At 58.1% G+C, this 13394-nt stretch overlaps 1 protein-coding gene across 5 annotated transcripts in view; it reads left to right on the top strand.

Moving 5' to 3' along the window:
* TNRC18 (trinucleotide repeat containing 18) overlaps nt 1-13394 on the top strand; it is a 55793-nt gene that overhangs the window by 10728 nt on the left and 31671 nt on the right. For all 5 annotated transcript variants that reach the window (XM_042798285.1, XM_042798288.1, XM_042798286.1 and 2 more), the window contains exons 2-5: nt 6834-6959; nt 7394-9199; nt 12463-12565; nt 12998-13203. In XM_042798285.1, the coding sequence (XP_042654219.1) occupies nt 6834-6959; nt 7394-9199; nt 12463-12565; nt 12998-13203 (2241 nt within the window). The remainder of the gene's footprint in view (nt 1-6833; nt 6960-7393; nt 9200-12462; nt 12566-12997; nt 13204-13394) is intronic.

Genomic DNA, 13394 nt, shown 5'->3' on the forward strand with positions numbered 1-13394 from the left:
ACGGAGCTGGTGAGTGACCTTGTGGGAGATCTTTGGGGTGTCTCATCGATGTCCTTCTCCCGTGGCCCCAAGCCCTGAAGCGCTGGGATACCTTGGGTTGCATTTGCTTTGTTGCATGGTAGAAAATGAGCCTGCAGGACACCAGGGGCAGAGCTGGGGTGTGAGCACCGATCCTTTGAGCCCTTACAGCCCTGTTTTTTCTTCCTCCACCATCTCTGGGGCATTGGGGCTGTTCCAGCTCCTGGGTGAGGAGGAGGTGAGCAGTAGGGTTCAGCCTGATGATATTTATTTCCACGGAGGGGGGGCGGGAATCCCTCTGTGGATGCACCCTGCCCTTCGGTGTGCCTCGGCTGCGGGAGGCCCGGCAGCGTGGTGATTCACTGCCAGGCACTAAAATCATGGCATGGCATCGGCACGGGGGGTAACGGCTGCAGGAGGGCTCCTCAGAAACCCGCTGGGAGCTCATGGCGTTCCTGTGCTGACGCAGCTGCGAGCAATAGTAAATATTGAGCAAGAGCCACTTAAAAATAAAGCAGCCTGGACACGGATTCCCACGTGGAATAAAATAAAATTAAAAGAAACAATAGAGCGCTGCGCTAAGCTGGGGGGAAACTCGCCTTGGCTTTTAAGGTAGTGATTTTTGCAGCTGAAAGGGAAGCGGCATGGCGGTGTTTGAGCTGGCAAAAGGCTGGTAGCGTGGACCCCCCGCCGGAGGATGCTGTCTCCGAGCTCACCGGGGCCCTTAGAAGATTAAACGGGGAGTTAAATTGACCTGGCTGTTCTGGGTCTGGGGGATGAAATCGAAGGCCTTTCAGGGATGCAGAGAATCAAGGCTGTCAATGAAGGCTTTGAAGCAACTTCCAGCCCCGTGGCACAGGCTGTAAATACGGCAGGATCGGGTTTTGGGGTGGAGGGTGCTGGGTTGCGATGGCAGCGGCAGCTTGGGGCTGCGGGGACGGGCACGGGGAGCAGCCACGCTGCGGCCCAGGTACATCTGATCTGGGGGCTTTGGTTTCAGCCCAGTGTGTTTTGGGGCTCGTATCGCTGGCGTCTCGTGCGTGGCACGGAGTCAAGGCGGCTCCGGTGCCTTGGGTGTCACTAGATCTGCCCTGGCAGACAGGGGAGGAGGCGGCAAAGATTTACGTTGTCAGCACTCCTGGCTCTCAGCTGCTTGCAGCCATAAATGCGTGCATGAGAAATAGCTGCGGCCGTGCCTCGCTGTGCAGCGTGCCCCTGTGTTGTGGGGCAGATAGGGAGGGGTGTGCTGGAGGGGGCTGGGGGGGGGGTGTTAAAAGAGTCTCCCCCTTGAAAGCTGCTGCTTCTGCAGGGAGAGGATCAGGGAATGCATCGATGATGGTGAGCACGGGCAGCTGGTGCTGGGACGGCGGCTGTCCCGCCGGCGGAGGGAGAGGGCCCCACGGGGGCTGGCAGCCGGTGGGTACTCGCTGTGCTTGGACTTCTCCCTGTTTCCCTCCCTCCCTGCCAGGGAAAGGGGAATCATGAGGACGTAAGCGTTTATCCAGCTGTTTGTGGCATGGACTGGTGTCCCAGTTGGCTGCCTGTGAGGTGCTGTGAGCTGGACTGGGGAAGAGGTGACCGTGCTCCCGGCCAAGGGCAGCTGCGGCTCCTGCTCTGTGCCAGAGCCCAGCAGCCAGCTGAGACCCCGGCTGCAACGGGGCTGCAAATCTCCCTCGGGTGCCCAGAGTTGAAAACATCCCATGGAAATAAACCCAAAGCCTTGCCGCTGTGTTTCCCAGTCCCTCTGGGCTCGGGCCGGAGGGACCACAGAGCCAGGCTTTTTGGCTCAGGCCCCTCTGTGGCCACAGCCCCTTGCACAGTGCTGCGTGGTGCCAGCCTGCTTCCTGGCAGTGTGTCCGTCCATCACAGCCCGGGGAGGATGAGGCGAGATGGTGGCGGTTGGAAATATTTCATAAGTGGCAGAAACCTGTAACGGGCAGATGGGGCCGATGGGGGAGAGTTACTTCACTTCTCCCGGGATGCTGGAGGCCACCCGTTTTCCGGTGACGGGCCTGTGGCTTCTCGGGCAAAGATGGCTCGTGCCTGGAGCTTGGTTTCAGGGTGCACTTTGCAGCTGGCATTGCATGTGGCTGCCTGCTTGCCCGTCCGGGTCACGGTGGCTGTTGCACAGCTGCATCCAGTTGTGTGATTCTCTTTGAAGTGACAGCAGGGACCGGAGAGCCATCCCCAGGCACAAGCGGAGGCTTTGCGGATGCTGCTTCTCCCTGGTGCATCGATGCTGCTGGCTGGTTTGGAAAACTCGACCAGAGGAGTGAATTCCCCATTTGAGTCGTGTCCCTGTGTCACTCCCGCTTGCTGTCCTCGACCCTTTGTGGGTGCTCAGAGGTGCCGTCACCTCTGTGCCGGGTCGGCAGCAGGCGTGGAGGGCAGTGCAGGGATGCTGTGAAGGTGCTGGCTGGTCACCTGCAAGCTGGGCTGGGGTGGAGCAGCTTTCCTGGTGCAGGTGCACATCAGGCGTATAGCCTGGCTCATCCACCGGAGCTGTGTCCGTGGGGAAGATGTGTTCAGCTCCAGTATGTCCCGTCCAGCATGTCCCCTTCCTGCCCAGCTCTTTCACAACCCAGGCTTGGCCGATTTGTCCAGCTGGGGCTGAATTTCAAGCCTGGGGACCGGGGGCGGGGGTGGGGTGCCGAGACAGAGCCCGCAGGTTAAAAACTCTGGTGGCATGTAGCAACCCGCTCCGCTGCGGGCGCATCCGCTGGCCTGCCTTTGCCACCTCTGCCAGGCGATGTTTTCTGGTGGCTCCCTCTTCTCAGGGAGCTTTGGGCAAACCCTGAGCGGGCTGAGCACGTGGGGCCTGTTTCCCTCCCGCTTCCCCCGGCGCGACCTCCGGCCTCCAGACGTTTGGTGTGTGGTTTGTGCGGTCGCTGGTATCTCATCTCCCCATCAGTCACATCCCCTCTCGGTGGTGAGTCACCCAGCCATACCTCTTCCCCCCTGCCCGTGCCGTTTTGGAGAGCTGAGGAAAGATGAAGAAGATGTTTTCAGCTGGGCTGACACATCTGCACACGCCAAGTTCTGCTAATAACAGCCCTTAGTGATTTATGTCTCAATCGTGCGAAGCAGGTATGTTTTATCATCTTGGAGCTGGGAGAGGGGAGGACGGGTGTGTATCTCCACTCCATGCCCATCCACTACACCCACTTGAAGCATCACAGGGGGGGCCAAGCAGGGACATGCATTGTGGCTGCTGGCTGTCACCTGCCTGCAGGGTTAAGGTGGCTTGAGGGACGATCTCTGTGCCCCTTAAACCATTTTACTCCCTGAGGTGGGCTGCTGTGGATCATATGTGCCCGTACTGGCAAAGCGCTTTCATGGGATTTGCGTTGGTGGTGCCTTTCTCAGGTGGCCAGAGGCCGTGCTGATGGGCACGCGTGTTTGGCGTGGTGTGGCGGGGAAGGGAAGGGGGGCACAGCCGGTCTGGTGCTGGCAGCACTGTCGACTTGCATCTCCCTGCCTGTGCCGCGGTGCCAGCCCGCCTCTGGGCGAGCAGTCGGCTGGAGGAGCGTGGCTCAGCCTGCCGAGACCTGTCAGCGTGTCCCTGGGCGAAGCGGATCTTGCGCTGGTTCAGCAAATGCTCTGGCCCCGGGCAGATGGAGATGGTTGTGGTTTCCCCCTTTCCCCTCCCTTTCTCCTGGCAGAAGCCCATGGTTGGGGTGAGCTGTGCGTTGCTCACTGCGGTAGAGTTTCTCCCCTTGGCATCGTTTTCTGGCGTGGAGATCCAAGGAGGGAGCGACTTGCCCGCGGCCGCCTCCTGCAAATGCAGCTACTTTAGCGCATGGAGGAGCAGCTTCACCTCCAGGTCCTGCCCGGGGGAGCAGGGCAGCAAGTTTTGGGCTGTGTGCAAGTCTTACGCCAGCCCATCAGCATTGCTGCTGGAGGGCTGTACGGAGGAAGGGATGCTCTGGCAGTGCCTCGAGGTTGGATTTGCATTGGGTTCATCCCCAGGAAGGCTGTGGCTTGGATCCCTCCTCTCTGCCCCAGCTCTGGTTCCTGGCAGGGACCAGGCCAGGTAAATACAGACCAGGCAGCTTCTCCTCTGGGCACTTAGCAAGGGAAAATGGTGTCGTTGTTAAACCCGAGGCTGGGGTTCGAGTGGCTCTTTGGTTTTGCTGCTGGTCAGCTGGGTGGTTCAGGGAAGTATTTACACCTGCCGTGCCTCAGTTTCTCCACCTGCAAAGCTTTGGGATGTGCTTTGAGGGCCCCCCCAGGCTGGGCTTATGCCTATTCCAGGAGCAGTGCTGCGGCTGTGGCTCGTGGGAGGCGCTGGGACGGGCTGCCTGGGGTGAGGTGGCTTTGGGGCTTGGCTGGTGGCATTAGCTTGGTTCTGCTGCTGCTTCCCAGCTGGGGTGGTGACACTGCCCTGCAGGGTCCCTAACCTGTCCACCTGAACCTGTCCCCAGCTCTGACATGAAGCCTCTTGTTCCTGCTCTGCTCCCTGCTTCAGCACAGCGGCTAGAAACCCTCTGTGACATCTCGTCTTATGCTGGGCAGCTGGAGAGGATTTCAGGATTTCATCTGCCTTTCAACCACTGTCATCCCACAGTTCCTTCATCCTCTCATTCTTTTGGCTGACCTTCCCACTTCTCCTCTTCCTCCTCCTGCAGCCCTGGGCTGAGTCTGGGTCCCCGGGGTGGGATGTGATAATGCTGATTACGGAGGAAGCGTTTGGGGCTGGGGCTGACCTTGTGTTCTCCCTGGGTAGGATAAGATGCCGCAGTCATGGAGCTGCCCCAGCAGGACCAGGAATGCAACCAGTACCAAAATGCCCCTGAGTACCAGTAACTTAAGCTGTGTACAGGCATCCCTGTGCTGGATAGCAGGGCTGGATTGTGTCCCTTTCCTGAAGTGGCTTCATGTCTTTGCACTGTGTGCAAGTGGGGACATACCGTGGGCATCTGTGCACGGCGGTGTCTGCAGCGTGGGATGTGTGTCGCCGCGATCTCCATGCCGGTGCTCTCGCCTGCTGGAGCGGCTGCAGCCGGGATTGAGGTCTGGCTGTGAGAAGGGGCTCACGTGGGGGACGTCTGGGGCTGCCGTTGCCGGGCTGGTGTGGCATGGGGTGCTCCAGGGGGTTTGCCATGCTGTAACCATTTGCTCTGCCAGATGGGACTCGCATTCCCTCGGAAATGTGTCGCTCCTGCCCCAGACACTGGCTCGTCGCCAGCCCAGCCACGCCGGAGCGGCGCGGCCGAGGCAAACACGCTGTGGAGTGGAGCTGCTCACAGCTAAGCTGGGGTAGGTGCTTCTGGGTGCCACCCAGTGCTCTCCAGCCCTGGAATAAGAAAAGGTGTTTGGAAATGCTCCAGTGTGAAGGTTTTGGGGTTACCAAGGAGAGGTGTGAATGTGTGCGCACGCTCAGTGCCTTTACAGCACCCTGCACAAGATTAAATAGCAAGTTTTACCTGCTGGGAACGGGCTCTGCGTTGAACTTCGTGGGCACAGCAGCTCCCCACGTCCTGTGGCTGGAGGGTTGGCGTGTGCGGGTGATGCCGCTGGGAGCTGTCGGGCGATGGATCTGGGCCAGGAGCTGTGCGGAGCACCGCGTCGGTGAAGCACATATGCCGGGATGCAAACATGTATGCGAAAGAGATCCTGGCTGTCTAAATAATGTGAAATATTGACTAGCTCTCGCAGATGGTGCTCCACGTGCAGCTTCGGGGACTGAACTTCTCTGTCTCCTCTTGGGTTTTGGTGTGATGTTGTTTTGATCCAGTTGGATGCTGGACTCTTGACAGACTTGTTGCCTGGTTGCTTTCAGTGGGATGGTTGAATCTTGGGGAAGTTGGTTGCTAATGGGGTCTGAGAGGGAGGGAGAAGGGTTACGGAGGGCTTGACTGGCTCCTTCAGACTCTCCTGCTGGCTTTTATTCGTTTTTTAAATGACGGCACCAACTGGGATGCTGGTTCTTGCGGGGCGCTGGGGTTTGTAGTATTGTGCGGGTGCCGTTTGGTGGCAGTGTTGCAGAGGAATTGCTGCGTGTAGTCAAGAGCTTGTTTATTACCACTATTATGGCGATTGTTATTCACTGATGAAATGCTGATGATGATTATTTGCATGAGGATGTTGCTGGTGGGCACCACTCTTGGAGGAGGCCCGAGTGTCCAGGACCTAATCCAGACCGCTGTCAGTGGGGCCCTGCAGACGTGCTGCTTTCATATCAGCTTGTGGATGGGTGGCAGGTTTTCTGCTCTGTTTTGCCTTCCTCCAGGATAAGATGCTGGTTGTGGATATGCGAAACTATGCTTTGTGTGAGCTGCTGTGGATGGTGCTCTTGTGTTTTCCCAAAGCCTGTACCCGGTGCTGGGGAGCTGCAGCAGGGATGGGCTGTGTTGGCAAAACTGTGCTGGCGACAGGGCCTTATCGCTGCTTGGGAAGCGTGTTGGGAAGTGCCGTCACCCACAGGTCGCTGTACTTGTGATAAAACAGCTTATCGGCCAGGTGCTTTGGTCGTTTGGCCTGCAGATTTAAGGCTCTGCTCAGAAACCAGCACGCTCCGTTTGCAGCCCACCGGCTGCAATGCTAGAGCCCCATCGAGGTGCAAGGGGCGAGCTGGGGGAGCCGCACTGTGTGGGGTGTGGGGGGGTCAGAACCTGAAGCGGGGACCCTGGGCAGTGTTCCCCACCGTGGGCTGTGTGCAGAGTGCGTTGCCGCACGCGTCCTCGCAGCCACCGCTCCTGGCGTGCGAGGGACCGACAGCCACAACAGTCTGTGCTCCTGCGGGGCTCGTTCCAAGGCGGCGTGCCGCTTGGGCTGAAACATGTTTTCCCTCTTCTGTTTCCCATTTTCTGCAGGCTTTTCCCATCTGCCTAACGGGCTCTACCCGTCGTACATTCCCCTGAGCCACCTCGAGCCCCCGAGTGCCGGCAGTCCTCTCCTGGCCCAGCTGGGTCAGCACAGCCTCTTCGAGTCACAGAAAGGTGAGTCTGGGTCCCTTCCCCGTGTTCACCCTGTCCTTTGGGCTTGCTTGGCTGCTGGAGCTGCTGGAAGCTGGGATGTTGAGGGTGAGAAGTAGGAACCCCCCTGGGATTATCATCCAGGGATGTTTTCTGGTCTTAGCAGTACCAATGTTGGATGTGGCTGTGCTGTAGGGAACATGGCCAGGCCCCTCCTTGAAGCCCCCGCGTGCTGCCACGTCGCAGGGCTCAGCGTGCATAGGAGACAGGGCTGTCCTGCATCCCACCCCTGGGCCACATGGAGGTACCTGCCTGAGATCCTTTGCCCTGGTCCTTCCTCGCCATGTCTGAGACATCTTGAAACCCGTCTCCTCCCGGTTTGCCACCTTTCGCCTGTCTCTGTGAAGGACTGAAGGGGTTGGATGTCTGTGGTAATTTTGTTTGGTTTTGCTCTGCAGATGGGTTCTACCTGTCCAGCCACGCGGGCCAGTCCGCTTTGCACCCTCAGCCTCCCCTCTCGAGGACGGCGGGCAACCACACGTCGAGCACTTTGCTCCGGGAGAAGGACCTTGGGCAGCTGCACAAGAGCTCGAAAGAAGGCCTGAAAGACCCTGGAGGGAAGGAGCGGCCATGCCGGAGCGATCTGTCCCTGCCCTTCACCAAGAAGGAGGGCAAGCCGAAGGAGGAGCCCCGGCCCCGCAGTGTGGTAGACCTGACACAGGACACCAAGCCCGACAGCGACCGGAAAGTGAGTGTGGTGGAGAAGGCGGTGAAGGTCGGCGAGCGGCTCTCACCGTTCCTGGCCGAGCACATGCCAAATCGGGGTGCGGGCAGCGGGGAACCCAAGTCCAAGAACCCGTTGCAGAGCTCTTCCCTCAGCAACTGCAACGGTGGTGGGGATCCCATGCTGAAGGTCCTGGGTGCTGAGCAGGACCGCTGTGCCAAGGATCCCGCTCGGCATGATGAGAACATGAGGCCTTCTGCGCACGCCCACGCTGAGCGACTGAAGCGGGGGGAGCCCCTCCTGCCCTCCGTGGGTGCTTTGCACGTCTCCTGCAGCTGCCCATCCCCGCACCCCTCGCAGCCGGGGAAGATGACACCGGCCACCACATTCCCTCCGCAGCCCGTCCATTCCAGCATGTACACCATCTTCCCGCCGGCCAAGGAGCTGGGGAGAGAGCACAAAGTCATCGCCCCCACCTTTGTGCCTTCGGTCGAAGCCTACGACGAGAGGAGCGGGCCCATCCAAATTGCCTCGCAGGCCCGCGACAACAAGGGGAAGGACAAGGACCTCGGCAAGGTGGGGGTGCTGCAGTCGCCCACAGAGCGGTGCCTTGCGGACACCTCCCGCGCGCTCTTGTCCCAGGACTTTTCTTGCCACAGCGATGCCAAAAGGATGGAGGCTCTGAGGGAGAAGGGCTCGGTGATCAGGGCAAACTCCATGGCGCTGAAGAGACAAGTCACTTCAGAGCCCTTCCTCAACCGGCCGGGGCTGGGCTCTCCGGAGAGCAGGGAGTTCCTGGCTTCCAAGGACTTGCTGAAGCCGAGTCCGGAGGCAGAGCATCGCCCTTGCGAGCGGGACCGCTTCCAGCGATCCAGCTCCAAAGAAGCGGCGAAGGTCTACGGCACTTTGGACTCCTCCTCCCGGCAGCACCTGGACCACGGTCAGCTGAAACCGCCCGAGCAGAAGTGGAAGCCCTTTGAGATGGGCAACTTTGCCACCACGCAGATGGCGGTGCTGGCTGCGCAGCACAACCACGTCACCCGGGCGGAGGAGGAAGCCAAGAAAGTCTACCTTGACCCCAGCGGCTTGCCGCGGTCCTCAGTGGTGGGCTCGCGGGGCGCTGCGGACGTCCTCCACCCTGCCTCCCACGGCGAAGGGTCGGCCATGCAGAGCCTCATCAAGTACAGCGGCAGCTTTGCCAAGGAAACGGCGTCCCGGCAAAGCTGTGGCAAGAAGAGCCCCTTCGGTGGCTTGGGCAATGTGAAGTTGGACTCTTCGCAGCTGGGCGCCTCCAAAGTGCAGCAGCTGCTGTTGCAGCAGCCAGCGAAGCAGCTGAAGAGGGACCCTGAGAGACCTGAGAGTGCCAAATCCTTTGGCCGTGAGAGCATCGGCTCCCAGGGCGAGGTGGAGGTGAGGCACTTGCCCGTCGGCATCGCCGTGGCTGTGGCCCGGCAGAAGGACAATAGCAGCAGCAGCAGCAGCAAAATGGGGCCCAGCTTGGCGGACCGGGATCGCTCGCTGTCTCTCAGCAGCATCAAAGGTACGTTCCCCAGACCTGTTGCAGGACTTCCCTGTGGGATCTGTTCCCACTCGGTGCAAGCTGTGTGGCATGAGCTGAGTTAGGCAGCCTCAGCTCCCTTTGCCTCCCTTTACCGGCCACAGGAACGATGTAAACCACAGTAGGAAGCAAGACTCCCTGTGCAAGAGGGTGTCCCCTTTCCTCCCATCCCCTCTGTCCACCTCTGAGGACAACCTCTCTCCGTGTGTTTGATCCCTGTTAGCAAAGGGAGTGACAGAGAAACCCCTTAATCCACCTCTGTGCTGGTGTTTTAATCTCATGGATTTGATTTAAGCAATGATGCTGGCAGGAGGGGGATGGTTCCAGTGAGCATTTTGGTGCTCTGCTTGGCTTGTGGAGCAAGATAAAGCCTGGGGGCTGCCCAGCACGGGGAAGAGCTCAGCTCTGGCATGCCAAGGAGCGACGCCAAAGCGAGTGGCTGGCGAGCCGCTCAATCAAATGGTTGATTTTCCATTTTTAGCCTTCGCCTTTCCCGTTTTTCTGCCTTTCTCCCCCCTCTCTGAACCTCAGCAGCGACAGGCAGCTTCTCCCAGCCAGCAGCCCCTCTCCCTGTTCCCATCGCTTCCCGTTGCCCTCCCCACGGCCGGGCGGGAGCCGACCGAGGACCTCGTGGGCAGCACAGGGAGCTGTTTGTTCAGCCGTTCAATCGTCCCAGACCCTCCCAGCTTGCGTTAAATGTAATTTACTGAGCCGAACTAAAAGGCTGCAAACAAGGGTTGAATTCTGGCAGGCCTCCGGGCTCGTTGCTAAGTGATGCAGTTGGCTTTCAGACAGAAAACAAGACTGCTTTTCTCTTCCTCTCGCCCCCCAAATGCTGCCCCCCCTTTGTGTGCCAGGAGATATTTGTCTAATAACATTAGCTTGCTTGCACTGAGTGGACGGTGCTTGAATGTTTAGACCTTTTAAGAAGGAGAAAGCAGGCTTTAGTTGGCTAATCTGTAGTATTTGGCAAGTAAAATGCAAGTATTTAGTACCGGGCATTGGTTGTCAAGGAAACGGACCTAAGCCTTTCCTCCATGCATAACTGATTGAATTTTTCTATGCGGTCCGTGCGTCATGTTCATATATATAGACAAAATGATCATTCACTCTCCGGACAATCATCAGTCTGTACAGAAAAGGGACCGTCCTGTTGGCGAGGTGGGAGCTAGGCAGGAATTAGAGGAATAAGAAAGTGTGTGTGTTTAGATGGGGGGTGAGAAAAAGAAGATAAACCCATCTATAAATAACGGAGCACAAGTAAAGTAGATGGGAGAGGGAGGAACAGAGATAAAACAACAAAATAATGTGTTTCTAATAAAAGGCTGGGAGCGGGTATCTGCTCACCTTATGCCAAGGAAGGAAGGGAGGCTGCAAGTTAACCAAGGGCTTACTCCGTATTGCTGACACCGAAGGGGCAGTTGGGCACCAACTGGGGAAAATAAAGAAGAGAAGGGGCTCCAAGGGCGAAAAACCTAGCCTAGGGGGTGGAAGGGCATTTGTGTGCGAGTGGGGATGCTGGTGGAGAGGCAGGGAGGGATGCTGGGGCTCCGGAGGGATTCGTGAGCCCCTGTGCCTTGTGCCTTGGAGGCTGGGTAGTAACATTGAGCAGTGGAGGCTGCGTGGGGCATCGTTCAGGGAGTCAGGGAGGGGCTGGCTGGGGACAGCCGCTGTACGCGGTGTCCTGGCAGGCTGCAGGGGAAATGTGGTGACCCTGGAAAGTCCTTTAGGAGGGAGAGGTGTGTGCCAGGTTTTAAAGCATCTTTGCTTTCTGCCTGAAGCCCGTGGAAGGAGCCTTGAGGAGAGGAGCCGGGAGAGATGTTGTCTTGTTCCTGGATTCCTTCTGACAGTAAAAGCTGAGGGATTTGGAGACTTGACAGCAAAAAAAAAACATGGGCTGTCTAGGTTTGTGGAAATACACAGTGGAGCCCTCCTTGAAAAGACTGCCTGTCAGCAAAATAGACTTGATGTTCCGAGATGCTTTCCCATGTGCCAAACCTTATCCAGACGGGAGAGTGAGGACCCTGGAAAGGGCTGTGGGGAGCCAGGGTGCAGCCATGTGAGGCTGCGCTGTGCTGCTGAGCCCCACGGGGTGCAGAGCATTGCCCGGGCAGGGGATGTGCTGGCAGGAAGCACTGAGAGCTGGGGGGAGGCAAACACCCTCCTTCTGGCCCCGTTAGACCAGCCGGCTGCTCGCTGCAAGCAGGGCTGGGATTTAGGAGCAGCTCCTATCACCAAAGCATAACACGGAGAGGGGCAACAGGGAATTGTGGAGAAAATGCATATGCACGAAAGAAGCTAGGGAAAAAACTAGGGTAAAGCAAACCCAAAATCAAGCAGCTGGGGTGAAGGTCTTGAATGAAATAAGGGAAGGGTGGCCTCAATACCTGTTCCTGGCAGGGCCAAGCAGGGCGCTGCTGTTTGCTCCTGTGAAGGTGCTTCCTAACCTCTTGCAGACATGGCTGCTACTGTGCCAGGCTGTATATGCAAGAGCTGTTCTCATTCTGGACAAGATTTTTCTCCAGCCAAACATCTAGCCCCCCTTTTTGGACTCTTGCCCTCATCTGCCATATGTGTCCCTGCCTCGCCAGACCCTTTCCTGTGGTATGGCTTGGGGTGGGATGCAGGTTCCCGCTAATGGATTGAAGTGCGGAGCGGAGCACGCTGGTTTTGTGAGGGTCCCTAGTGTTGATTCTGCCTGTTGCAGAAGGACAGCGATTCAGATCATACCCAGCATTCTCAGACTGGTTTACAAGAGCAGAAGGTGCTTCAGAAGGTACAGAGATAAGATCTACACACACACATACCCCCCACCCCCCGCCGTGAGATGTGCTAAGCAAGATTGTGTGGTTTGATGGAGGGATTTAGCTGGGTCTTGTCTCCTTCTGAGATGGGAAATCTGCCACTGTTCTTCAGCAGAAGTGGTCCCGTTGGTCCTGTTGCTCCCACAGTGGTGGCTGTCCTGGGAGACAGGACTGCCCTGGCGAGTGGGTCCTTTGGTGGCATGGAGACACAAACCTCAAACCACATGCACCTGGGTGCTTCTAGGAGCCGCCTTAGTGAGAATATCTTGATCATATAGACAGCCTTGCCCAGTCCTTTACGACTTGGGCCCAATATAGTTTTGGGGACAGTGGCATTTGAGTGATCTGGTTCCCCAGGTACTGCCTCTCCAAGCCCAGAGGAGAGAGGAGAACTTTCCTCAGACCATTTCTTGTGTGTGATGGTGCTGGGTTGTCTTTTAGGGCATGGTCGCTCAGAAGATGACTGCGGGGATGAGAGGAGCCGCCACCGGGACAGCCACCTCCTGGCAGGGCGCTTGGAGCGGGATCAGGAGAAGCTGCTCAGGTGAGGGTTGGAGGGAGCTGATGGTCTCTTGCCACAGTGCCACAAGCCGTGCTCGGGGACAGCCTGTCTGGAAAGGGGACACGGTTGCATCCATCCTGGTGTAGCTGCTGGCACCAGCCTTGCTGGTGTGTGGAGAGGAGCGCTGAGTGGGGTGCCCTGGAGTTGTGGGCAGATCCTGAATCCACAGCAGAGTAATCCAAATAGGCTGCTACAAATCCATGCCTGCTCCAGGGGATGGAGAGATATGGGGTGTTTTATTCTGGACATGATGTTAACCACCTCCATCACAGCTCTCCTTAAGTGTCTGACCCTGGTTTGCAAACACACTCATTCTGCAGACTGGTCCATGCCCCTCAACTCTTCCAACCATGCAGTAACCTGCAGCACTTGGACCCTCTCTCAATCTCTCTCTCTCACTTCCTTCATCACCAGAGAGAGCAAGGACCTGGCAGATTTTGCCCGGATACACCCCTCTGGCTGCGCCACGAACGGTTTGAACTCCAACCTCATGGTGACGGGAGGCCCAGCCTTGACAGGCTCCGGGCGCTGGTCTGCAGACCCAGCTTCGCACTTGGCAGCCCACCCTTGGCTCCCCAGGACGGGGAGCCCCTCCATGTGGCTGGCCAGCCATCCCTACGGTGAGTGCCCTGGGAGGGGCCGATGTGTCCGTGGGGTGTTTGCACCGATGCAGTGGTGCAGAGGTGTTGCTAAGTGCCCTGCTGCTGTCTGATGGCAGGGGAAAGGGAAGGCGGTATTTCGGAGCAATCAAATGGTAGATGACTTCTCGTATGGGTAGGAGCTGCCTGCATTCCCTGAGTTGTGACTGTGG

This window comes from Tyto alba, unplaced genomic scaffold (genome assembly GCF_018691265.1).
Source record: "Tyto alba isolate M040663 unplaced genomic scaffold, T.alba_DEE_v4.0 Super-Scaffold_28, whole genome shotgun sequence".
Taxonomy (NCBI): Eukaryota; Metazoa; Chordata; class Aves; order Strigiformes; family Tytonidae; genus Tyto; species Tyto alba.